General features: G+C 42.9%; 1 protein-coding gene across 1 annotated transcript in view; it reads left to right on the plus strand.

Moving 5' to 3' along the window:
* Positions 1-2,629: 2,629 nt before the first annotated feature.
* LOC121539004 (ribosomal protein S6 kinase alpha-1) overlaps positions 2,630-24,509 on the plus strand; it is a 107,871-nt gene continuing 85,991 nt past the window's right edge. Inside the window, exons 1-2 of the mRNA XM_041847165.2 lie at positions 2,630-3,286; positions 19,121-19,168. Coding sequence (XP_041703099.1) covers positions 3,224-3,286; positions 19,121-19,168 — 111 coding nt within the window. The 5' untranslated portion in view covers positions 2,630-3,223. The remainder of the gene's footprint in view (positions 3,287-19,120; positions 19,169-24,509) is intronic.

The raw sequence follows: 24,509 nt of genomic DNA on the forward strand, positions 1-24,509 counted from the left end.
AGGCTTTGTGACAAACAGTGGTGGTTGGTGTCGTTTGAGATTAGGGAGGACTTTTTTGTTACGCGCATGGATTTATTCATATTATAGCGTATTGGATGACTGTCATTCATATTCCATTCACCCAGCTAGTTCAATGTTACATCAATAGGTTTAGGCTACTACATGATACTCGAATTTGCCCTATACCAATCATGAGGTTGCTACAACCTAGCCTACAAATGAATGTTTATAACGTAGGTGCACAGGTCGAGAGACAATGACACATTCGATACCGCCTTGCACACTCTTGCCTGCATCTAGCTGATCTGGTGTGAAATCATTATTCCAAACCAACTAAAACAAAAGTTTCTACACCATGGTGCTACCCTACAGAGTGCTGTTGAGGCTACTGTAGATGTTTATTGCAAAACAGTGTGTTTTAATCAGTTATTTGGTGACATGTTTTATAAAAAAAATTATACATTCATTCTTTTTATGAAATTCACTGTGTAGGATGGTCCTTCTTTTCCTCCTATGAGGAGCCTCCACTGGTGGCAAATTATGGAGAGAGACGGAAAAATATGCACATACAGTACCAGTCACACCTACTCATTCCAGGGTTTTTCTTAATTTTTTTACAATTTTCTACATTGTAGAATAATAGTGAAGACATCAAAACTATGAAATAACACATATGGAATCATGTAGTAACCAAAAAAGTGTTAAACAAATCAATATATATTTGAGATTTGAGATTTTTCAAATAGCCACCCTTTGCTTTGATGACAGCTTTGCACACTTTTGGCATTCTCTCAACCAGCTTCATGAGGTAGTCAACTGGAATGCATTTCAATTAACAGGTGTGCCTTGTTAAAAGTTAATTTATGGAATTTCTTTCCTTCTTAATGCGTTTGAGCCAATCAGTTGTGTTGTGACATGGTAGGGGTGGTATACAGAAGATAGTCCTATTTGGTAAAAGACCAAGTCCATATTATGGCAAGAACAGCTCAAATAAGCAAAGAAAAATGACAGTCCATCATTACTTTAAGACATGAATGTCAGTCAATACGGAACATTTCAAGAACTTTGAAAGTTTCTTCAAGTGCAGTCGCAAAAAACATCAAGCGCTATGATGAAACCGGCTCTCATGAGGACCGCCACAGGAAAGGGAAGACCCAGAGTTACCTCTGCTGCAGAGGATACGTTCATTAGAGTTACAGCCCAAATAAATGCTTCACAAAGTTCAAGTAACAGACCAATCTCAACATCAACTGTTCAGAGGAGACTGCATGAATTAGGCCTTCATGGTCGAATTGCTGCAAAGAAACCACTACTAAAGGACACCATTTAGAAGAAGAGACTTGCTTGGGCCAAGAAACACGAGCAATGGACATTAGACCGGTGGAAATCTGTCCTTTGGTCTGATGAGTCCAAATGTGAGATTTTTGGTTCCAACCGCCGTGTCTTTGTGAGACGTAGAGTAGGTGAATGGATGATCTCCAGCTGTGTAGTTCCCACCATGAAGCATGGAGGAGGTGGTGTGGGGGTGCTTTGCTGGTGACACTGTCTGTGATTTATTTAGAATTCAAGGCACACTTAACCAGCATGGCTACCACAGCATTCTGCAGCGATACGCCATCCCATCTGGTTTGCGCTTAGTGGAACTATCATTTGTTTTTCAACAGGACAATGACCCAACACACCTCCAGGCTGTGTAAGGGCTTTTTGACCAAGAAGGCTGATGGAGTGCTGCATCAGATGGCCTGGCCTCCACAATCCCCTGACCTCAACCCAATTCAGATGGTTTGGGATGAGTTAGACCGCAGAGTGAAGGAAAAGCAGCCAACAAGTGCTCAGCACATTCCTCATGAAGCTGGTTGAGAGAATGCCAAGAGTGTGCAAAGCTGTCATCAAGGCAAAGGGTGGCTACTTTGAAGAGTCTAAAATATAAAATATATTTTGATTTGTTGAACACTTTTTTGGTTACCACATGATTCCAAATGTGTTATTTCATAGTTTTGATGTCTTCACTATTATTCTACAATGTAGAAAATAGTAAAAATAAAGAAAAACCCTTGAATGAGTAGGTGTGTCCAAACTTTTGACTAGTACTGTACATGTAGGCATTGTTACAATAACACAATGACCCTCGACTATGCATAGATCAATTGATACACCACACTCAAGAAATTTGATAAAATGTGTATTCATTAATAAATTATAACCCTAAAGTATCAATCTGTTTTCCTTCAAACCTAAATATGCGTCATGTACCACATTTATTTTTGAAGGGACACTGATAGCGGGGCACGTGCAATTAATGGGCATGACACCTATGTGCATAAAAATGAATCACTATTTACCATCCTCATCATCAACGCCATTTGACCCCTTCTTCTTCTTCTTCTTCTTCTTCTTCTTCGTCCTCTTCCTCCTCCCCATGATCTTTTTTTACCATCATGCTGAACAAAATTATCTTCAATGTCTTTTTATGCTTGCAACATTTTTATTTGATTACTGCATAAACAATTGCATTTGGTGCGCTTTGGCGCATTACGTAGGGTAATCCTATCCATAAATTGCAGTTCAACCAGCCTCCAGAGGATGGCGAAAATACAGTTGGGCGGACCGACCAATTCCGGGCTGGATGAAATCCGTCTGGAGTCTGCCAATAATAGGTCGAGCTGAGCTCAGCTTCAATGCTACATTCTGGAGGCAGTACAGAACGAAGTCCCCATTCCGAGTAATCTCTCATAAATACAGAGAAGAAGAGAAGCTGTATGCCTACAATATAATAGGCTGCATCGTCGATTAATTACATGGACTCAAGAGAAAGCTAATTCTTTTGGCGGATGAATATAATTGCATAGCCTATTAAACGGCTTGGAAGCTCACAGTCGCAGAGACAGAACATCAAACACAGTTGGCTCTTCGCTACAAATCTGACCTAGGCTACCTGTGTAGAGGGGTTCGTTTTTACTTATATCCTGAAGTTGGTATCATCACTAGTTTTCTCGTGTGCTTTTCTGTCGGGATTATATTTGTTTGTAGTAAACGGCTGCCGAGTGCGACTGGGATACGCGTCTGCATCGGGGATTGAATTGATACATCCCAAGCGACCGGAATTCAGATTGTGAATAAACAAGACATTGTCCAGGGTAACGTAACCGCACTCTACAACCCAATACATCTGGGCAAACTGAACGTGTATTTCGGCAGCAGAGAGCAAAACTAAACCTGCATAATGCCTCTTGCAAATCTTGCGGAGCCCTGGCCCCAAATGGAACTAGTTACACTGGACTCAGAGGTAAGGACACCGGTGAAATTGCTCTTATTGTCATTCCGCGTGCCAAATATAGGCTATCTGTAGGCTACACTTTTCCATTCTGTTCATTGGTGCACGTGGAAAGACACTTGACAATAAATACCAGAATTCAATAGGTTTTTATTGACATAATGGAACAATGTTGACCTGGGCAATGTTCAGTACGAAAACGTTCTCGAACGTTGCATATAGAAATAGCACGTGGAGCCGACGTGATTCCTTATTCTTCTTGTCATAGATGCATGTTTGTTCTACATAGAAATATGCTATCTGAACGTTACAAAACGCTGTGTCCTGCTGAAGGCACCCCAGTTGTTATTTTACATGTTTTGTAAAGTTAAGGAGCGCTTGCTTGTTTGTTACAGGAGGTTGTTGCAATGTACCCGTGTGTGTGATGGAGTGTAGCCGAAGTGGGATGTGCCAAAATCATTTTGTGTAATGATTCCAGTGATTCCATGGAGCAGTGTCCTGTGGACTCTTAAGTGTTCAAAATAGTTATTTACTGTATTTAAATGTTCCTCTGCCATTTAGTTTAATTTGTTATCAAGTGAGTAGGCTACCCTCCCCGTCACTCTTTTCCTGTTTTCTTCAGTTGTTGAAATGGCTTGACATTTTCCTTTTGATGTACAGTAGGCTAGTCTAATGGCTAATGTTCAGAGAACATTAGTTGAGACCTCAGTTTCTGGCTTTTTTAATGTCCTCAACACCTCCTGGCAGGTGGCTGCTTGCCAGTAAGTCCTCACTGGAATTTTGACTATGGTCATGAACTTACAACTTCAGTTGAAAAGGCAAATTGGAGGCAGGAGTGACATACTGTCTCCGTCACAACGCAATAAACCAGTGTTGTGTCTCACGCAGCACATGTAAACCTACAAAGTTAGCAATGTCATTCTCTCTACTATGTTCACATACTTCTCTTTCTTCGTGTTGTGATTCGGTTCAACTGGAGGAGTGTAGCTATACTACAACCTGTTGGGAATGAGCTCTTGCCCAATCCCCATCAGATTGGATGGGCGGGTGAAATTATGCCCGTCTTGCCTCGTTTCATGTCCTGGCCTTTGATGAATATGATGTGTTCGAGAGGAGCAGTCAATGTGTAGTAATTTAGAGAGAGATGACTAATACCTTTTGAATGCGTCACACTTGGAACTTTCCCATTGAGCTTGAGGCTGTAAATCACTACTGTCACACCACCGCTCTCGTTGGCACCCGGCTCTACAGACGAGGCCGAGGGGGATTGATTGAGCTGTAAACTGAGAGCCCTGAGACAGACAGACGTTAAGGCTGGGGTTGGATACGAGAGAGCTGTGGATCAATTGATTGATTGAAGGGTTGTGGTTTTGGGTTACTATCTGTTTGGACAAGGTCAGATTCATTAACAGCTTTATGGAAATGTCAAGGTACTGACTGTCAAAGTACGAACTAGGTTCAGATTCTACTATTGGTCCTTTGGTATACTTTAGCTGATAATGATGTCAGTTACTGTCGACAACTGTCTACACTATACAACTACAGTTCTAAATAGCAGGATGTCAAATCCCCAAACCTATTGTTGTGAATGTCTGATCTGAATAGAAATGTTATAATCACAACACTCTTAACATATCCACTCGGTGAGAGGAGCTACTCTCTCCTATCAGGTGACAGCTGATGAGCTGTTTGTTTCCTGTCAGTGACTCTGTGTTTTGAAACTAGAGAAGGTGCGACGGCTACAGATCCGGCCCAGGGTTTAGTCACGTACCCCTACAAAGTTACCCCTCCATTCCTCCCCCCCTCCATTCCTCCCTCCCTCCATTCCTCCCTCCCTCCATTCCTCCCTCCCTCCATTCCTCCCCCCCTCCATTCCTCCCTGTCACCCTGTGGTTCCGTTCCCTTCCCTATACTAGTCTCGTTCCATGTGCTGCCACTGGCTCGCACCTGGCACACCACCAGCCTTCTTGTTTCGGTCCCAGTTTGCTCCCTTCCCCTCCCCTTTGGCCCCAACCATTTGACATTTGCGGATCTGTAATGGGGAAGAAATATGGTGCAGTCTCCACCACACTGCTGCTTATAGACCTACCTATCCAGAACCTTCAGATCTGCAAACATCGAAGGGTTATGGCAAAGCAAACATCCAAGGGTTATGGCAAAGCAAACATCCAAGGGTTATGGCAAAGCAAACATCGAAGAGTTATGGCAAAGCGGGAGGGGGAGGAGCGAATTGGGATCGGCTGTCCGTCTGCGAGTCCCGTGATCCCCAAAGTGATCCGGAGATTCTCCGACAGATGCCTCAGAGAGCTGCCGTAGTCATAGACACTGCTTTGATCACTGCCAAGACCAGACAAATGAGCCACAGGATGAAGTCACTCTTATTGTCCCCCTTTACGTGTGGGACACATTATTTTTGTTCCCTGCTCATAGTGCTCCATAAATGCTATTTTCTTCCTTCCTTCTAATATTTTGCATGAACCCCCTTCTTCTGGTGAACATGTAATACTTTGATATAAATGGTATGTATGTATTTTTAATTTGGAGGACTTTGCGTCCCACACGGATGACATATTCTTTTCTTCCCCTTTCAATGACTGGAGGACATGTTTGCGACTGATGCAATTAGGTATCTACCTCTACTACACACTGTCCCTCTGCAGCAGAATGAGCTGAACATAATAATAATAATAATAATAATAATAATATGCCATTTAGCAGACGCTTTTATGCAAAGCGACTTACAGTCATGTGTGCATAAATTTTTACGTATGGGTGGTCCCGGGGATCGAACCCACTACCCTGGTGTTACAAGCGCCGTGCTCTACCAATTGAGCTACAGAGGACCATGAACATGAAGAGAAATATCAGCAACTCTTGGCAGGACACTGCAAGTTCGCTGCGAAATATTTATTTATTGCGAATACCAATGCGTTTCGGCGCATGCCTTCATCAGGCCGAAGTATTTGCTGAGGGAGGGTAGAACAGAGCAGAACAGAACACAACAAGCCTCTGCAAGGGATGACTGTCAGCACTGCTGGAGATTTCCCTGTTATTACGCAAGAGGCCAGGGGTTGAGTTAATAACTGTGAGACAATGGTCCACATTCCTCTGAGCCAGGCGTGGCCTGCCAGCACAGGGTACACTTTCTGAGCTACACAGAGGGATGGAGAGCGATTGTGTGCATTCCAGACCGACTATGTTGCATACGCACTGCACACAGCAACCAATGGCTCAAATCAAATGTTATTTGTCACATGCTTCGTAAACAACAGGTGTGGACTAACAGTGAAATGCTTTCTTACGGGCCCTTCCCAACAATTCAGAGAGAAGAAAATGGAGAAATAATAGACAAGTGTGTGTGCTTTACTAAGCCATGGCCATTAAGTAAGCAGAGGGAGGGAGAGATTGGGTGCGTTCCAGACCTACTATAATGCAGTGGCGCTGCACGCTAGCGTTGTGAGACCTGGAAGGCGACTGCAATGTAGTCGTCTTGGAACACATCCAGAGAAGAGCCTTTGGCTTACCTTCAGCTAATCTGGGTGTGACCTCTGGAACGAACACCTGGGTGAGATGACTAACTGGCTGCCATAAAGGCATGTGATAACCTGAAGTTATCACATGCCTCTAGTTCTACACTGGCAGATATGAGGACAAGTCGCTTTCCTTGTTTCATCATAGCTATGCTACATTCTAGTTTTTTTTAAGTAAAGCTAGGTTTATGGATTAAAGATGGTCAATGCTGCAGCTTTTTAGTTTGAAGTACAGTATTTGCACTGTGAATGAAGCAATGGTTGTTGTTTTTTGGATGTGCGTGTGTGAGGGAGAGATTACCTGTTGCCTGGTTTCAGGGTGGTGCCGCTGCTATAATCATAGCTGTTACACTGAAGTTATATTTTAACCACGCCGTGAGTTCTTCAAGGCTGTGTACATTGCATGAATTATAGATTTGTCTTTTGAGAAACCAAATTGTCACATGGCTGGCTGCAAGCGGCGTGTGCGTAGGGCGATGGCAAAAATATCAGTTATGACGGTATTTGATGTTTTTGAATAATGAAAGTACTAAATATGCATTATGGGTAGTGAATGACCCTAGGAGGGCAACACATTAATTCTAAGTGGTTTTAATGGGCTTTCTCCATTCTGGTTGCTTTATACTGTATGTGCACAAAACTGACAGTGAAGTAGTCCTATTTGTAGAACACTGCATCCAAATCATATTTTGTAGCCTCAAACTCTGGTTCCAATTTGCATATTTGTTCAATTCCCAGCATTTTCATATATTTTTTTTCTTTGAGTCAGTACTAAATGTAACAAATTAAACATTAAAATACCATCAAATTGATCAGAAATACAGTGTAGACATTGTTAATGTTGTAAATGGCTATTGTAGCTTGAAACGGCTGATAAAAAAAAAAAAAAAAAAAAGTAATATCTACATAGACGTACAGAGGCCCATTATCAGCAACCATCAGTCCTGTGTTCCAATGGCACGTTGTGTTTGCTAATCCAAGTTTGTCATTTTTAAAAGCCAATTGATCAGTAGAAAACCCTTTTGCAATTATGTTAGCACAGCTGAAAACTGTTGTGCTGATTAAAGAAGCAATATAACTGGCCTTCTTGAGACTAGTTGAGTATCTGGAGCATCAGCAATTGTGGGTTTGATTACAAAATCAAAATGGCCAGAAACGAATAACCTTTTTCTGAAACTCATCAGTCTATTCTTGTTCTGAGAAATGAAGGCTATTCCATGCGAGAAATTGCCAAGAAACTGAAGATCTCGTACAACGCTGTGTACTACTCCCTTCACAGAACAGCGCAAACTGGCTCTAACCAGAATAGAAAGAGGAGTGGGAGGCCCCGGTGCACAACTGAGCAAGAGGACAAATACATTAGTGTCTAGTTTGAGAAACAGACGCCTCACAGGTCCTCAACTGGCAGCTTCATTAAATAGTATCCGCAAAACACCAGTCTCAACGTCAACAGTGAAGAGGTGACTCAGGGATGCTGACCTAGGCAGAGTTGCAAAGAAAAAGCCATATCTCAGACTGGCCAATAAAAAGAAAATATTAAGATGGGCAAAAGAACACAGACACTGGACAGAGAAAGATTGGAAAGAAGTGTTATGGACAGACAAATTGAAGTTTGAGGTTTTCGGATCACAAAGAAGAACATTTGAGACGCAGACCAAATGAAAAGATGCTGGAGGAGTGCTTGATGCCATCTGTCAAGCATGGTGGAGGAAATGTGATGCTCTGGGGGTGCTTTGGTGTTGGTAAAGTGGGAGATTTGTACAGGGTAAAAGGGATCTTGAAGAAGGAATGCTATCACTCCATTTTGTAACGCCATGCCATACCCTGTGGAAGACGCTTGATTGGAGCCAATTTCCTTCTACAACAGGACAATGACCCAAAGCACAGCTCCAAACTATGCAATAACTATTTAGGGAAGAAGCAGTCAGCTGGGATTCTGTCTATAATGGAGTGGCCAGCACAGTCACCGGATCTCAACCCTATTGAGCTGTTGTGGAAGCAGCTTGACCGTATGGTACGTAAGAAGTGCTAATCCAACTTGTGTGAGGTGCTTCAGGAAGCATGGGGTGAAATCTCTTCTGATTACCTCAACAAATTGACAACTAGAATGCCAAAGGTCTGCAAGGCTGTAATTGCTGCAAATGGAGGATTCTTTGACGAAAACAAACTTTGAAGGACACAATTATTATTTCTATTAAAAATCATTATTTCTAACATTTCCTATGCATTTTGCAATATTTCCTATTCAAACTAATTTCATTTACAGTGGGGAAAAAAGTATTTAGTCAGCCACCAATTGTGCAAGTTCTCCCACTTCAACTATGACAGACAAATTGAGAATTTTTTTTCCAGAAAATCACATTGTAGGATTTTTAATGAATTTATTTGCAAATTATGGTGGAAAATAAGTATTTGGTCACCTACAAACAAGCAAGATTTCTGGCTCTCACAGACCTGTAACTTCTTCTTTAAGAGGCTCCTCTGTCCTCCACTCGTTACCTGTATTAATGGCACCTGTTTGAACTTGTTATCAGTATAAAAGACACCTGTCCACAACCTCAAACAGTCACACTCCAAACTCCACTATGGCCAAGACCAAAGAGCTGTCAAAGGACACCAGAAACAAAATTGTAGACCTGCACCAGGCTGGGAAGACTGAATCTGCAATAGGTAAGCAGCTTGGTTTGAAGAAATCAACTGTGGGAGCAATTATTAGGAAATGGAAGACATACAAGACCACTGATAATCTCCCTCGATCTGGGGCTCCACGCAAGATCTCACCCCGTGGGTCAAAATGATCACAAGAACGGTGAGCAAAAATCCCAGAACCACACGGGGGGGACCTTGTGAATGACCTGCAGAGAGCTGGGACCAAAGTAACAAAGCCTACCATCAGTAACACACTACACCGCCAGGGACTCAAATCCTGCAGTGCCAGACGTGTCCCCCTGCTTAAGCCAGTACATGTCCAGGCCCGTCTGAAGTTTGCTAGAGTGCATTTGGATGATCCAGAAGAGGATTGGGAGAATGTCATATGGTCAGATGAAACCAAAATAGAACTTTTTGGTAAAAACTCAACTCGTCGTGTTTGGAGGACAAAGAATGCTGAGTTGCATCCAAAGAACACCATACCTACTGTGAAGCATGGGGGTGTAAACATCATGCTTTGGGGCTGTTTTTCTGCAAAGGGACCAGGACGACTGATCCGTGTAAAGGAAAGAATGAATGGGGCCATGTATCGTGAGATTTTGAGTGAAAACCTCCTTCCATCAGCAAGGGCATTGAAGATGAAACGTGGCTGGGTCTTTCAGCATGACAATGATCCCAAACACACCGCCCGGGCAACGAAGGAGTGGCTTCGTAAGAAACATTTCAAGGTCCTGGAGTGGCCTAGCCAGTCTCCAGATCTCAGATCTTGTGAAGACTTACAGAAAACGTTTGACCTGTCATTGCCAACAAAGGGTATATAACAAAGTATTGAGAAACTTTTGTTATTGACCAAATACTTATTTTCCACCATAATTTGCAAATAAATTCATTAAAAATCCTACAATGTGAGTTTCTGGATATTTTTTTCTCATTTTGTCTGTCATAGTTGACGTGTACCTATGATGAAAATTACAGGCCTCTCTCATCTTTTTAAGTGGGAGAACTTGCACAATTGGTGGCTGACTAAATACTTTTTTTCCCCACTGTATGTTTTCATGGAAAACAAGGACATTTCTAAGAGCCCCCAAACTTTTGAACGGTTGTGTATGTATGTATGTATGTATGTATGTATGCATGTATGTAGGCATGTATGCATGTATGTATGCATACATACAGTGGGGAGAACAAGTATTTGATACACTGCCGACTTTGGAGGTTTTCCTACTTACAAAGCATGTAGAGGTTTATCATAGGTACACTTCAACTGTGAGAGACGGAATCTAAAACAAAAATCCAGAAAATCACATTGATATGATTTTTAAGTAATTAATTTGCATTTTATTGCATGACATAAGTATTTGATACATCAGAAAAGCAGAACTTAATATTTGGTACAGAAACCTTTGTTTGCAATTACAGAGATACGTTTCCTGTAGGGTTTGACCAGGTTTGCACACACTGCAGCAGGGATTTTGGCCCACTCCTCCATACAGAACTTCTCCAGATCCTTCAGGTTTCGGGGCTGTCGCTGGGCAATACGGACTTTCAGCTCCCTCCAAAGATTTTCTATTGGGTTCAGGTCTGGAGACTGGCTAGGCCACTCCAGGACCTTGAGATGCTTCTTACGGAGCCACTCCTTAGTTGCCCAGGCTGTGTGTTTTGGGTCGTTGTCACGCTGGAAGACCCATCTTCAATGCTCTTACTGAGGGAAGATGGTTGTTGGCCAAGATCTCACGATACATGGCCCCATCCATCCTCCCCTCAATACGGTGCAGTCGTGCTGTCCCCTTTGCAGAAAAGCATCCCCAAAGAATGATGTTTCCACCACCATGCTTCACGGTTGGGATGACCTTCACCCATTCCTCCTCTGGATCATCCAGATGGTCATTGGCAAACTTCAGACGGGCCTGGACATGCGCTGGCTTGAGCAGGGGGACCATGCGTGCGCTGCAGGATTTTAATCCATGACGGCGTAGTGTGTTACTAATGGTTTTCTTTGAGACTGTGGTCCCAGCTCTCTTCAGGTCATTGGCCAGGTCCTGCCGTGTAGTTCTGGGCTGATCCCTCACCTTCCTCATGATCATTGATGCCCCACGAGGTGAGATCTTGCATGGAGCCCCAGACCGAGGGTGATTGACCGTCATCTTGAACTTCTTCCATTTTCTAATAATTGCGCCAACAGTTGTTGCCTTCTCACCAAGCTGCTTGTCTATTGTCCTGTAGCCCATCCCAGCCTTGTGCAGGTCTACAATATTATCCCTGATGTCCTTACACAGCTCTCTGGTCTTGGCCATTGTGGAGAGGTTGGAGTCTGTTTGATTGAGTGACAGGTGTCTTTTATACAGGTAACGAGTTCAAACAGGTGCAGTTAATACAGGTAATGAGTGGAGAACAGGAGGGCTTCTTAAAGAAAAACTAACAGGTCTGTGAGAGCCGGAATTCTTACTGGTTGGTAGGTGATCAAATACTTATGTAAATTGCAAATTAATTACTTAAAAATCATACAATGTGATTTTCTGGATTTTTGTTTTAGATTACGTCTCTCACAGTTGAAGTGTACCTATGATAAAAATTAGACTACATGCTTTGTAAGTAGGAAAACCTGCAAAATCGGCAGTGTATCAAATACTTGTTCTCCCCACTATGTATGGATGTATGGTTCAAAAAAATAAAGGGAACACTTAAACAACACAATGTAACTCCAAGTCAATCACACTTCTGTGAAATCAAACTGTCCACCTAGGAAGCAACACTGATTGACAATACATTTCACATGCTGTTGTGCAAATGGAATAGACAACAGGTGGAAATTATAGGCAATTAGCAAGAGACCCCCAATAAAGAAGTGGTTCTGCAGGTGGTGACCACAGACCACTTCTCAGTTCCTATGCTTCCTGGCTGATGTTTTGGTCACTTTTGAATGCTGGCGGTGCTTTCACTCTAGTGGTAGCATGAGACGGAGTCTACAACCCACACAAGTGGCTCAGGTAGTGCAGCTCATCCAGGATGGCACATCAATGCGAGCTGTGGCTAGAAGGTTTGCTGTGTCTGTCAGTGTAGTGTCCAGAGCATGGAGGCGCTACCAGGAGATGTGGAGGAGGCCGTAGGAGGGCAACAACCCAGCAGCAGGACCGCTACCTTCGCCTTTGTGCAAGGAGGAGAAGGAGGAGCACTGCCAGAGCCCTGCAAAATGACCTCCAGCAGGCCACAAATGTGCATGTGTCTGCTCAAACGGTCAGAAACAGACTCCATGAGGGTGGTATGAGGGCCCGACGTCCACAGGTGGGGGTTGTGCTTACAGCCCAACACCGTGCAGGACGTTTGGCATTTGCCAGAGAACACCAAGATTGGCAAATTCGCCACTGGCGCCCTGTGCTCTTCACAGATGAAAGCAGGTTCACACTGAGCACATGTGACAGAGTCTGGAGACGCCGTGGAGAACGTTCTGCTGCCTGCAACATCCTCCAGCATGACCGGTTTGGCGGTGGGTCAGTCATGGTGTGGGGTGGCATTTCTTTGGGGGGCCGCACAGCCCTCCATATGCTTGCCAGAGGTAACTTGACTGCCATTAGGTACCGAAATGAGATCCTCAGACCCCTTGTGAGACCATATGCTGGTGCGGTTGGCCCTGGGTTCCTCCTAATGCAAGACCTCATGTGGCTGGAGTGTGTCAGCAATTCCTGCAAGAGGAAGGCATTGATGCTATGGACTGGCCCGCCCGTTCCCCAGACCTGAATCCAATTGAGCACATCTGGGACATCACGTCTCGCTCCATCCACCAATGCCACGTTGCACCACGGACTGTCCAGGAGTTGGCGGATGCTTTAGTCCAGGTCTGGGAGGAGATCCCTCAGGAGACCATCCACCACCTCATCAGGAGCATGCCCAGGTGTTGTAGGGAGGTCATACAGGCACGTGGAGGCCACACACACTACTGAGCCTCATTTTGACTTGTTTTAAGGACATTACATCAAAGTTGGATCAGCCTGTAGTGTGGTTTTCCACTTTAATTTTGAGGGTGACTCCAAATCCAGACCTCCATGGGTTGATAAATTTGATTTCCATTGATCATTTTTGTGTGATTTTGTTGTCAGCACATTCAACTATGTAAAGAAAAAAGTATTTAATAAGATTATTTCATTCATTCAGATCTAGGATGTGTTGTTTAAGTGTTCCCTTTATTTTTTTTGAGCTGTGTGTGTGTATATGTATATATATATATATATATATATATATATATATATATATATATATACACACACACACACACTACCAGTCAAAAGTTTGGACACACCTACTCATTCAAGGGTTTTTCTTTATTTTTACTGTTAGAATAATAGTGAAGACATCAAAACTATGAAATAGCATGTAGTAAACAAAAAAGTATTAAACAAATCAAAACTGTTTTATATTGGAGTCTTCAAGTAGCCACCCTTTGCCTTGATGACAGCTTTGCACACTCTTGACGTTCTCTCGACCAGCTTCACCTGGAATGCTTTTCCAACAGTCTTGAAGGAGTTCCCACATATGCTGAGCACTTGTTGGCTGCTTTTCCTTCACTCTGCCGTCCGACTCATCCCAAACCATCTCAATTTGGTTGAGGTCGGGGGATTGTGGAGGCCAGGTCATCTGATCTAGCACTCCATCACTCTCCTTGGTAAAATAGCCCTTACACAGCCTGGAGGTGTGTTGGGTCATTGTCCTGTTAATAAACAAATTATAGTCCCACTAAGCCCAAACCAGATGGGATGGCGTATCGCTGCAGAATGCTGTGGTAGACATGCTGGTTAAGTGTACCTTGAATTCTAAATAAACCACTGACAGTGTCACCAGCAAAGCACCCCCACACCATAACACCTCCTCCTCCATGCTTTACGGTGGGAAATACACATGCGGAGAACATCCGTTCACCCACACCGCGTCTCACAAAGACATGGCGGTTGGAACCAAAAATATCCCATTTGGACTCCAGACCAAAGGACACATTTCCACCGGTCTAATGTCCATTGCTTGTTTTTCTTTGCCCAAGCAGGTCTCTTCTTCTTATTGGAGTCCTTTAGTGTTTTCTTTGCAGCAATTTGACCATGAAGGCCTGATTCACACAGTCTCGTCTGAACAGTTGATGTTGATGTCTGTTACTTGAACTCTGAAGCATTTATTTGGACTGCAATTTCTGAGGTGCAGTTAACTCTAATGAACTTATCCTGTGCAGCAGAGGGAACTCTGGGTCTTCCTTTCCTGTGGTGGTCCTCATGAGATCCAGTTTCATCATAGCGCTTGATGGTTTTTGCGACTGCACTTGAAGAAACTTTAAAAGTTCTTGAAATGTTCTCTATTGACTGACCTTCATGTCTTAAAGTAATGATGGACTGTAGTTTCTCTTTGCTTATTTGAGCTGTTCTTGCCATAATATGGACTTGGTCTTTTACCAAATAGGGCTTCTTCTGTATACCACCCCTACCTTGTCACAACACAACTGATTGGCTCAAACACAAATTAACTTTTAAGAAGGCACACTTGTTAATTGAAATGCATTCCAGGTGACTACCTCATGAAGCTGGTTGAGAGAATGCCAAGAGGTGTGCAAATCTGTCATCAAGGCATAGGGTGGCTACTTTGAAGAATCTGAAATATAAAATATATTTTGATTTGTTTAACACATTTTTTTTGGTTACTACATGATTCCATACAGTTGAAGTCTGAGGTTTATATACACCTTAGCCAATACATTTCAACTCAGTTTTTCACAATTCCTGACATTTAATCCTAGTAAAAATTCCCTGTTTTAGGTCAGTTAGGATCACCACTTTATTTTAAGAATGTGAAATGTCAGAATAATAGAGAATGATTTATTTCAGTTTGATTTCGTTCATCACATTCCCAGTGGGTCAGAAGTTTACATACACTCAATTAGTATTTGGTAGCATTGCCTTTAAATTGTTTAACTTGGGTCAAACGTTTCGGGTAGCCTTCCACAAGCTTCCCACAATAAATTGGTGGAATTTTGGCCCATTCCTCCTGACAGAGCTGGTGTAACTGAGTCAGGTTTGTATGCCTCCTTGCTCGCACACGCTTTTTCAGTTCTGCCCACAAATTCCTATAGGATTGAGGTCAGGGATTTGTGATGGCCACTCCAATACCTTGACTTTGTTGTCCTTAAGCCATTTTGACACAACTTTGGAAGTATGCTTGGGGTCATTGTCCAAGCTTTAACTTCCTGACTGATGTCTTGAGATGTTGCTTCAATATATCCTCATCATTTTCCTTCCTCATGAATCCATCTATTTTGTGAAGTGCACCAGACCCTCCTGCAGCAAAGCACCCCCACAGCATGATGCTGCCACACCCGTGCTTCACGGTTGGGATGGTGTTCTTCGGCTTGCAAGCATCCCCCTTTTTCCTCCAAACATAACGATGGTCATTATGGCCTAACAGTTCTATTTTTGTTTCATCAGACCAGAGGACATTTCTTCAAAAAGTCTGATCTTTGTCCCCATGTTCAGTTGCAAACCGTAGTCAGGTTTTTAGGGCGGTTTTGGAGCAGTGGCTTCTTCCTTGCTGAGCGGCCTTTCAGGTTATGCCGATATAGGACTCGTTTTACTGTGGCTATAGATACTTTTGTACCTGTTTCCTCCAGCATCTTCACAAGGTCCTTTGCCGTTGTTCTGGGATTGATTTGCACTTTTCGCACCAAAGTACGTTCATCTCTAGGAGACAGAATGCGTCTCCTTCCTGAGCGGTATGACGGCTGCGTGATCCCATGGTGTTTATACTTGTCTACTATTGTTTGTACAGATGAACGTGGTACATTCAGGCGTTTTGGAAATTGCTCCCAAGGATGAACCAGACTTGTGGAGGTCTACAATTTTTTTTTCTGAGGTCTTGGCTGATTCCTTTTGATTTTCCCATGATGTCAAGCAAAGAGGCACTGATTGTGAAGGTAGGCCTTGAAATACATCCACAGGTATACCTCCAATTGACTCAAATGATGTCAATTAGCCTATCAGAAGCTTCTAAAGCCATGACATCATTTTCTGTAATTTTCCAAGCTGTTTAAAGGCACAGTCAACTTAGTGTATGTAAACTTCTGATCCACTGGAATTGTGAGACCAGTGAATTATAAGTGAAATAATCGGTCTGTAAACAATTTGTTTGAAAAATTACTTGTGTCATGCACAAAGTAGATGTCCTAACCGTCTTGCCAAAACTATAGTTTGTTAAAAATAAATTTGTGGAGTGGTTGAAAAACAAGTTTTAATGACTCCAACCTAAGTCTATGTAAACTTCCGACTTCAACTGTATGTGTTATTTCATAGTTTTGATGTCTTCACTATTATTCTACAATGTAGAAAATTCTATAAAGAAAGAAAAACCCTTGAATGAGTAGGTGTGTCCAAACCTTTGACTGGTAGCGTATATAAAATTATTGAGTGCATGGTCAGGGGGTCCGAACATAATTACAAATTATTTGTAGACTGCAAATTGACCGCAAGAAAGCCAAACAGATATAATATTTGCCTAAATACTATGCTTACATTTCTATACGATCACGTCTATATTATGCGTGGGAATACTTTGGAACAGATTTCCAAAATTAAAATCTCTGGTGTCTTGTTGTTATTTTCACTTTTCCTTTTTTTTGAACAGGGGTGGGGGGGTGGGGTGCAAATTCGGCCCGCGGGCTGCCAGTTGGGGAACCCTTATGTACATTTTGGATCTGTGTTAGTGTGTAATTGTATGTGTAAGGGTATACTTTTAAAGTTTGTGTGTTTTGCTCTGGTTGGAATCTCAGGGGAGAGCGTGTTTAACTGGGACACTTGGATCAGCCATGCAGTGCTAATGAGGCCAAAACGTGTGGAGCAGCATCTTCCACATTCCAGCTCCAACCTCTCCTGAAGACCCAGGGAATATGACTACAGTACCGCAAACTTTAGGGAGGGGGAACGGAATGTAGAGGATGGAGGAGGGAAGAAGTGCGAAAAATAGAGGGGAAGTCAACACAGAGGTTAGGGAAACAATCCGGAACCGGACGACCAGTAGGTTTCCTCCTTTAGTTTTTTAAACATATTGTTTGTGTGTGTGTAAACCCCTCCTTTTACGATTCATTGTTTCCTTGTTAGGTCAGCGTTTCACAACTATCTTTTGACTTTTCAGTTTTAGATTATTAAAGGGATAGTTGACCTCTACAAGCCGGTTTGATGTAACTTTGAGATGATTTGAGGTGTAACATTTGGAGCATACAAAAACCGCCCTGCTACCCCCATGGATGTAAACCTAGTGATGTCACTAAAAAAACACGACAGATGTGATGGAAACAACCAGGAAGTCTAGGAAGAATCCTACTTTCCTCTTGAGCTCTTGATTTGTAGCAGAGGTTGCTGCAGTAATTTCTCACTCTTGGTCTTTTTGGCTGCGTTTTTAATTATGATATTTTGACCAAAGAGCTGATTTGCTTAATCTAAAGACCAATTAGTTGAATAATATCAGAATTGGGCTATCTGTGTAAATGCGGCCTTTGAGACTGATGCATCTAAACATTTCCATGGCAAGTTAATTTGTCACCCAACAGACCTATCGATCTGTGATGAGATGGACTACTCTTTGTGTGTGTGTGTGTTAGAAGAATATAACTGTGTGTGTATTGTCGTCAGGGGAAAAGAGTAGGAGAGGAAGTGTGACTTCATGGTTGTCTCTCTCCATTGTGACATGACAGGGAAATGGGGTGGGGCCTCTGTTAGTGTTGGCGCTTCAAGTCTGAACTTATCTCTTTGTGTCTTTGACTGTTCGGTTTTTTCAAATGCAATATATAGCAAAGTATATTTTGACAGCTATGGTAAGAGAAAGGGTGTGTTTATGTCAAAGCAAGAAATGTGAGTTTGAGAGTGTATTCTTAGGTGTAAGTTTACAGAATGCTTCACACAAAACAGAAATCGTATTTAGTTCTTTGTGAAAACAGAGATTGAACATCTCTAGAGATACTCACCTTCGGCTGTTTTAATGGCCTGTGGCAGTTCTATTGGCCTGTGGTAGCTGGATAGTGCACTACATTGTACTGTGGTACCGTCACATCTGCTAAGGCCTTGGGCGAAACATTTAGTCAATTGCACTTCATCATCCGATGTTCTCAACTCAGCAACCTGAAGTCTTTAAACACGGTAACTGTTGGTTATTCAAATGAAGAACTGAATCAGGCTGCCTAATCATCATTATCATGGCTTTAATGTCTGTGTGATTTCACTGGAAAGTGGCCTGTCATGTAATGGTCTTCGAAATACCTTGATTCTCTTCTCCTCATTACATTTAAAGAGCGTCTGCTCTTGTGAAACTACACAACAATTATCTCATCTGGTGGTTTAGCCTCTGGTCCATCCTGTGTATGCTGGGAAATAATGTGCAGATTGGCTGATAACAAATGGATGTTCTCTCTGAAGGGCTCTTAGCAATGCTTCAGCTAGATGCATTGTTGGAGTGTAACTGTGCCATTTCAACAGGTGAAACCCACTGGGGAAGTGTGTTTGCCGTAGATTATTGGGTTTGTCAGTTTAGGAACAAAGTAGCATAATGACTATAGATGCTCTAGGTTGCTATGGTTCCCACCCACACATAGGATCACACACACAGCAGCCATATTGGCACTGAAAATGTGTTTTGTCTCGTTTCTTTTCAGAATGGGCAAAGCGTCACAGAGGAAGGGGTCACACCTGCTGGTCACAAGGTAAGAGGCGTCTTCTGATCACATCTTGTACTCACACTCTCGCACATGCTCACCAAATAAACTATGCAGTGCTGGAACAAGTGGAAAAGATGCCTTTGGGAAGAGCTATTTTCCTCTGCCATCTTTTTATGGGAAGTGCGAACAGGAAGACTAACGCCTCTCGCAAATAATGGCAATCTACTGATTCAACTCAAATACAGCAATGAAGGTGAAACTGGGGACTGAGGCTGTTAAGACCACATTTTCTTCAGTATTTTGGCGATTTATTTTCCCATTTTCCTAACTAGGAAAATCCTCAATGTTTTGTGTGTGCACTTTGCACGTGTGCTTGCGTGGGTGCATGTGTGCAGTGGCATTGGAAACCCTAAGCGAGGATCAATTGACAATGTGCTGTCAGAATGACTGGGTGGTGTTGGCCAATATTGTGTCGAGGCTGATATAACCACAGCCTTTAGGGAAATGGAACATTGCACACTCCATGTTCTTTACATGTCAGCTCACTTCTTGATGAATAAACCATTTTTCTGCTCCCCTGCACACTTTGTCTCACTCTGAAGTGTGATTCCTCACACTCTCAAGCACACCATTATTCTCCAGTCCTGTACGAGAGGAAAATGTAGCGTTCAGGTTTTTGTGAGTTAAGAGACAAACAAGCAGAACTAAAACTTTTTATCTTTTCATCTCAGGACAATTTTGGTGTGACTCGTGATTCAGCTGAACTTGGGGGGTTCGCAGTTCTTACGGGGATATTTGTAGATGTGGATACTAGATGGAAGGATTGATAAAGAAATATGCTTATCTATCTGAACAAAAATGTAAACACAACAATTTCAACGATTTTACCGAGTTACAGTTTTATATAAGCAAATCAGTCAATTGAAATGAATTAATTAGGCCCTAATCTCTGGATTTCACATGACTGGGCAGGGGCACAGCCATGGGTGGTGGGCCTGGTAGGGCATGGCCCCACCCACTGGGGAGCCAGGCCCAGCCAATCAGACTGAGTTTTTCCCCACAAAAGGGCTTTATTACAGACAAATACTCCTCAGTTTCATCAGCTGTCCAGGTGGCTGGTCTCAGACGATCCCGCAGGTGAAGAAGCCAGATGTGGAGGTCCTGGGCTGGTGTGGTTACACGTAGTCTGCGGTTGTGAGGCAGGTTGGACTTACTGCCAAATTCTCTAAAACGACATTGGAGGCTGCTTACGGTAGAGAAATGAACATTCAATTGCACGCTCCCTCAAATCTTGAGACATCTGTTGTGTTGTGTGACAAAACTGCACATTTTAGAATGGCCTTTTTATTGTCCCCAGCAGAAGGTGCACCTATGTAATGATCATGCTGTTTAATCAACTTGTTGATATGCCACACCTGTCAGGTGGATGGATTATATTGGCAAAGGAGAAATACTCACAAAGAGGATGTAAACAAATTTGTGCACAATTTGAGAGAAATACGCTTTTTGTGAGTATGGAATATTCCTGGGATCTTTTTATTTCAGCTCATGAAACCAATCCTTTACATGTTGCATTTATATATTGTGTGTGTGTGTGTGAGACCCCTTGACTTTTTCCACATTTTGTAACGTTACAGCATAATTCTAAAATTGATTAAATTGTTTTTGGCTATACGGACTATCTGAGTTGACCCTTGTATTTTACACACACATAACAAGCACACACATTTATACTGACTCTATACACACACACACACACACACACACACACAATCATCATATATACTGCTGCTACGCTTTATCAGATATCCTGATGCCTAGTCACCTTACCCCTATACATATCTACCGCTATCATTCCAGTATCCCTGCACATTGTTAATATAGTATTGGAAGTGTGTGTGTGTGTGTGTGTGTGTGTGTGTGTGGCTTCTTCCTTTTTCGTTATTTTTAGTTTTTGTGTGTTATTGTTCTACTTTGTGTTATTTTTAGTGCTACATTGATTACTGGGTTTGGAGCTTGCAAGAAAGGCATTTCACTAAACCTGTGAACCTTTTGGGCTTTGGAGAAGTAAGGTGCAGAGCCTGTAAACATGGACATGGTGTTCTGGTAGAGTTGAAAGTGGAATACATGGAAACATGCAAGCATTCATTTCAGGTTTTTTATGGAATTTCTTGTGGAAGAATTGTGTCGCATCCCTCCAATAGAGTTCCAGACACGTGTAGAATATATGTCAAGGTGCATTGAAGCTGTTCTGGCTTGTGGTGGCCCAACACCCTATTAAGACACTATGTTGGTGTTTCCTTTTATTTTGGCAGTTACCTGTACATTGTTCTAAAATCCCTCCTCTCCTCTCTAGATCTGTGCTTTCTCACCCAGGACCTTAACAACATCTCTATATGGAGGTTGATGTTGCATGTAGCCAATTTGATGGGCATACAGTGAGGGGGGAAAAAAGTATTTGATCCCCTGCTGATTTTGTACGTTTGCCCACTGACAAAGAAATTATCAGTCTATAATTTTAATGGTAGGTTTATTTGAACAGTGAGAGTTAGAATAACAACAACAAAAAATCCAGAAAAACACATGTCAAAAATGTTATAAATTGATTTGCATTTTAATGAAGGAAATAAGTATTTGACCCCCTCTCAATCAGAAAGATTTCTGGCTCCCAGGAACACTCTAGTGCTCCTAATCTCAGCTTGTTACCTGTATAAAAGACACCTGTCCACAGAAGCAATCAATCAATCAGATTCCAAACTTTCCACCATGGCCAAGACCCAACAGCTCTCCAAGGATGTCAGGGACAAGATTGTAGACCTACACAAGGCTGGAATGGGCTACAAGACCATCGCCAAGCAGCTTGGTGAGAAGGTGACAACAGTTGGTGTGATTATTCGTAAATGGAAGAAACACAAAAGTCCTGTCAATCTCCCTCGGCCTTGGGCTCCATGCAAGATCTCACCTCGTGGAGTTGCAATGATCATGAGAACGGTGAGGAATCAGCCCAGAATTACACGGGAGGATCTTGTCAATGATCTCAAGGCAGCTGGGACCATAGTCACCAAGAAAACAATTGGTAACACACTATGCCGTGAAGGACTGAAATCCTGCAGCGCCCGCAAGGTCCCCCTGCTCAAGAAAGCACATACAGGCTCGTCTGAAGTTTGCCAATGAACATCTGAATGATTCAGAGGAGAACTGGGTGAAAGTGTTGTGGTCAGATGAGACCAAAATCGAGCTCTTTGGCATCAACTCAACTCGCCGTGTTTGGAGGAGGAGGAATGCTGCCTATGACCCCAAGAACACCATCCCCACCGTCGAACATGGAGGTGGAAACATTATGCTTTGTGGGTGTTTTTCTGCTAAGGGGACAGGATAACTTCACCGCATCAAAGGGACGATGGACGGGGCCATGTACCGTCAAATCTTGGGTGAGAACCTCCTTCCCTCAGCCAGGGCATTGAAAATGGGTCGTGGATGGGTATTCCAGCATGACAATGACCCAAAACACACGGCCAAGGCAACAAAGGAGTGGCTCAAGAAGAAGCACATTAAGGTCCTGGAGTGGCCTAGCCAGTCTCCAGACCTTAATCCCATAGAAAATCTGTGGAGGGAGCTGAAGGTTCGAGTTGCCAAACATCAGGCTCGAAACCTTAATGACTTGGAGAAGATCTGCAAAGAGGAGTGGGACAAAATCCCTCCTGAGATGTGTGCAAACCTGGTGGCCAACTACAAGAAACGTCTGACCTCTGTGATTGCCAACAAGGGTTTTGCCACCAAGTACTAAGTAATGTTTTGCAGAGGGGTCAAATACTTATTTCCCTCATTAAAATGCAAATCAATTTATAACATTTTTGACATGTGTTTTTCTGGATTATTTTGTTGTTATTCTGTCTCTCACTGTTCAAATAAACCTACCATTAAAATTATAGACAGATCATTTCTTTGTCAGTGGGCAAACGTACAAAATCGGCAGGGGATCAAATACTTTTTTCCCTCACTGTATAAATGAACTCAGAAGTAGAGCCTGTGTTTGTTTTGTTTTTTTACTTTCCATATTATCTGACCAAGGAAAAACTCCTGGTCTGGACGAGGGGTCAGGAACTACTCCTGGTCTGGACGAGGGGTCAAGAAGAACTCCTGGTCTGGACTAGGGGTCAGGAAGAAGGTACTGTCCTCTCTCTGAATTGTGCTGAAGAAGCTTTGGAAGGATTTGAAATGTCTCTCTCTCTCTCCTCTTATCCTCGTAGCCCTGTAATTTTTAAACTGATTTTAAGGAGCTTTTATTCTACGTTTTACATTTTGAGATATGTAGCAGACTCTCTTATCCAGAGCGACTTAGTTAGTGTATTCATCTTAAGATAGCTAGGTGGGACAATTGCATATCAGTCATAGTAAGTAAATTTTTCCTCAAAGCAGTCCGAGCTAGTAGGGGGCAGAGTGATGTGGGAATATTTTAAGATACTCTTTTGAAGAGGTAGGGTTTCAGATGTTTTTGGAAGATGGGAAGGGACATTGCTGTTCTAGCTTCAGGGGGAAGCTGGTTCCACCATTGGGGTGCCAGGACAGAGAAGAGCTTGGACTGGGCTGTGTGGGAGCTGCCCTCCCGTACGGGTGGGAGTGCCAAGAGACCGGAGGTGGCAGTACGGAGTGCTCGGGTTGAGGTGTAGGGTTTGAGCATAGCCTGAAGGTAGGGAGGGGCAGTTCCTCTTGCTGCTCCATAGGTAAGTACCATGGTCTTGTAGTGGATGCAAGCTTCAACTTGAAGCCAAGCCAGTGGAAGTGATACAGGTCTGTAGTTTCTGACGTCAGAGGAGGGGAGCGACTCTGGCCATTTTGAAGTCAGAGGGGACGCAGCCAGTGGTCAGGGATGAGTTGATGAGGGAAGTGAAGAATGGGAGAAAGTCTCCAGAGATGGTCGGGAGGAGGAGATTGGATCAAGCAGGCAGGTTGTCGGGCGGCTGGACGTCAAATTACACCAACACTTCTAATCCACTTCTAAGCAAATTCTAGCGCAATTAAGATGTAATAACATCTGATGGGAGATGAGCGGTCTCCTTCAGACAGCTGTAATGCTGTCTGAGCCCTATCTGAGCAGCAAATTATATTACCTAGCAATTTTCTCTGTAGCAATAACGTTACTGTGTATAGAACTGCTGTTCCAAGCAAGCCTCAATGGTTTCTCCCTGGTATCATCGTCCTTGCGGGGATGTTTTTGGAGGAAAGTTTTCATCAATCACCGCCAGGGCTTAGTTTTGAAGGGGTGTGAAATGAACTGTAGTCATGCATTTCTGTGCCTGAAGAGAGCGCGTTCTGAAATTGTTAGAAGTGTTGATGGTGTAATTTGATGTAAAGTTGGCATAGCCAGTGGATATTGAGCAATAAT

Source organism: Coregonus clupeaformis, chromosome 21 (genome assembly GCF_020615455.1).
Source record: "Coregonus clupeaformis isolate EN_2021a chromosome 21, ASM2061545v1, whole genome shotgun sequence".
Taxonomy (NCBI): Eukaryota; Metazoa; Chordata; class Actinopteri; order Salmoniformes; family Salmonidae; genus Coregonus; species Coregonus clupeaformis.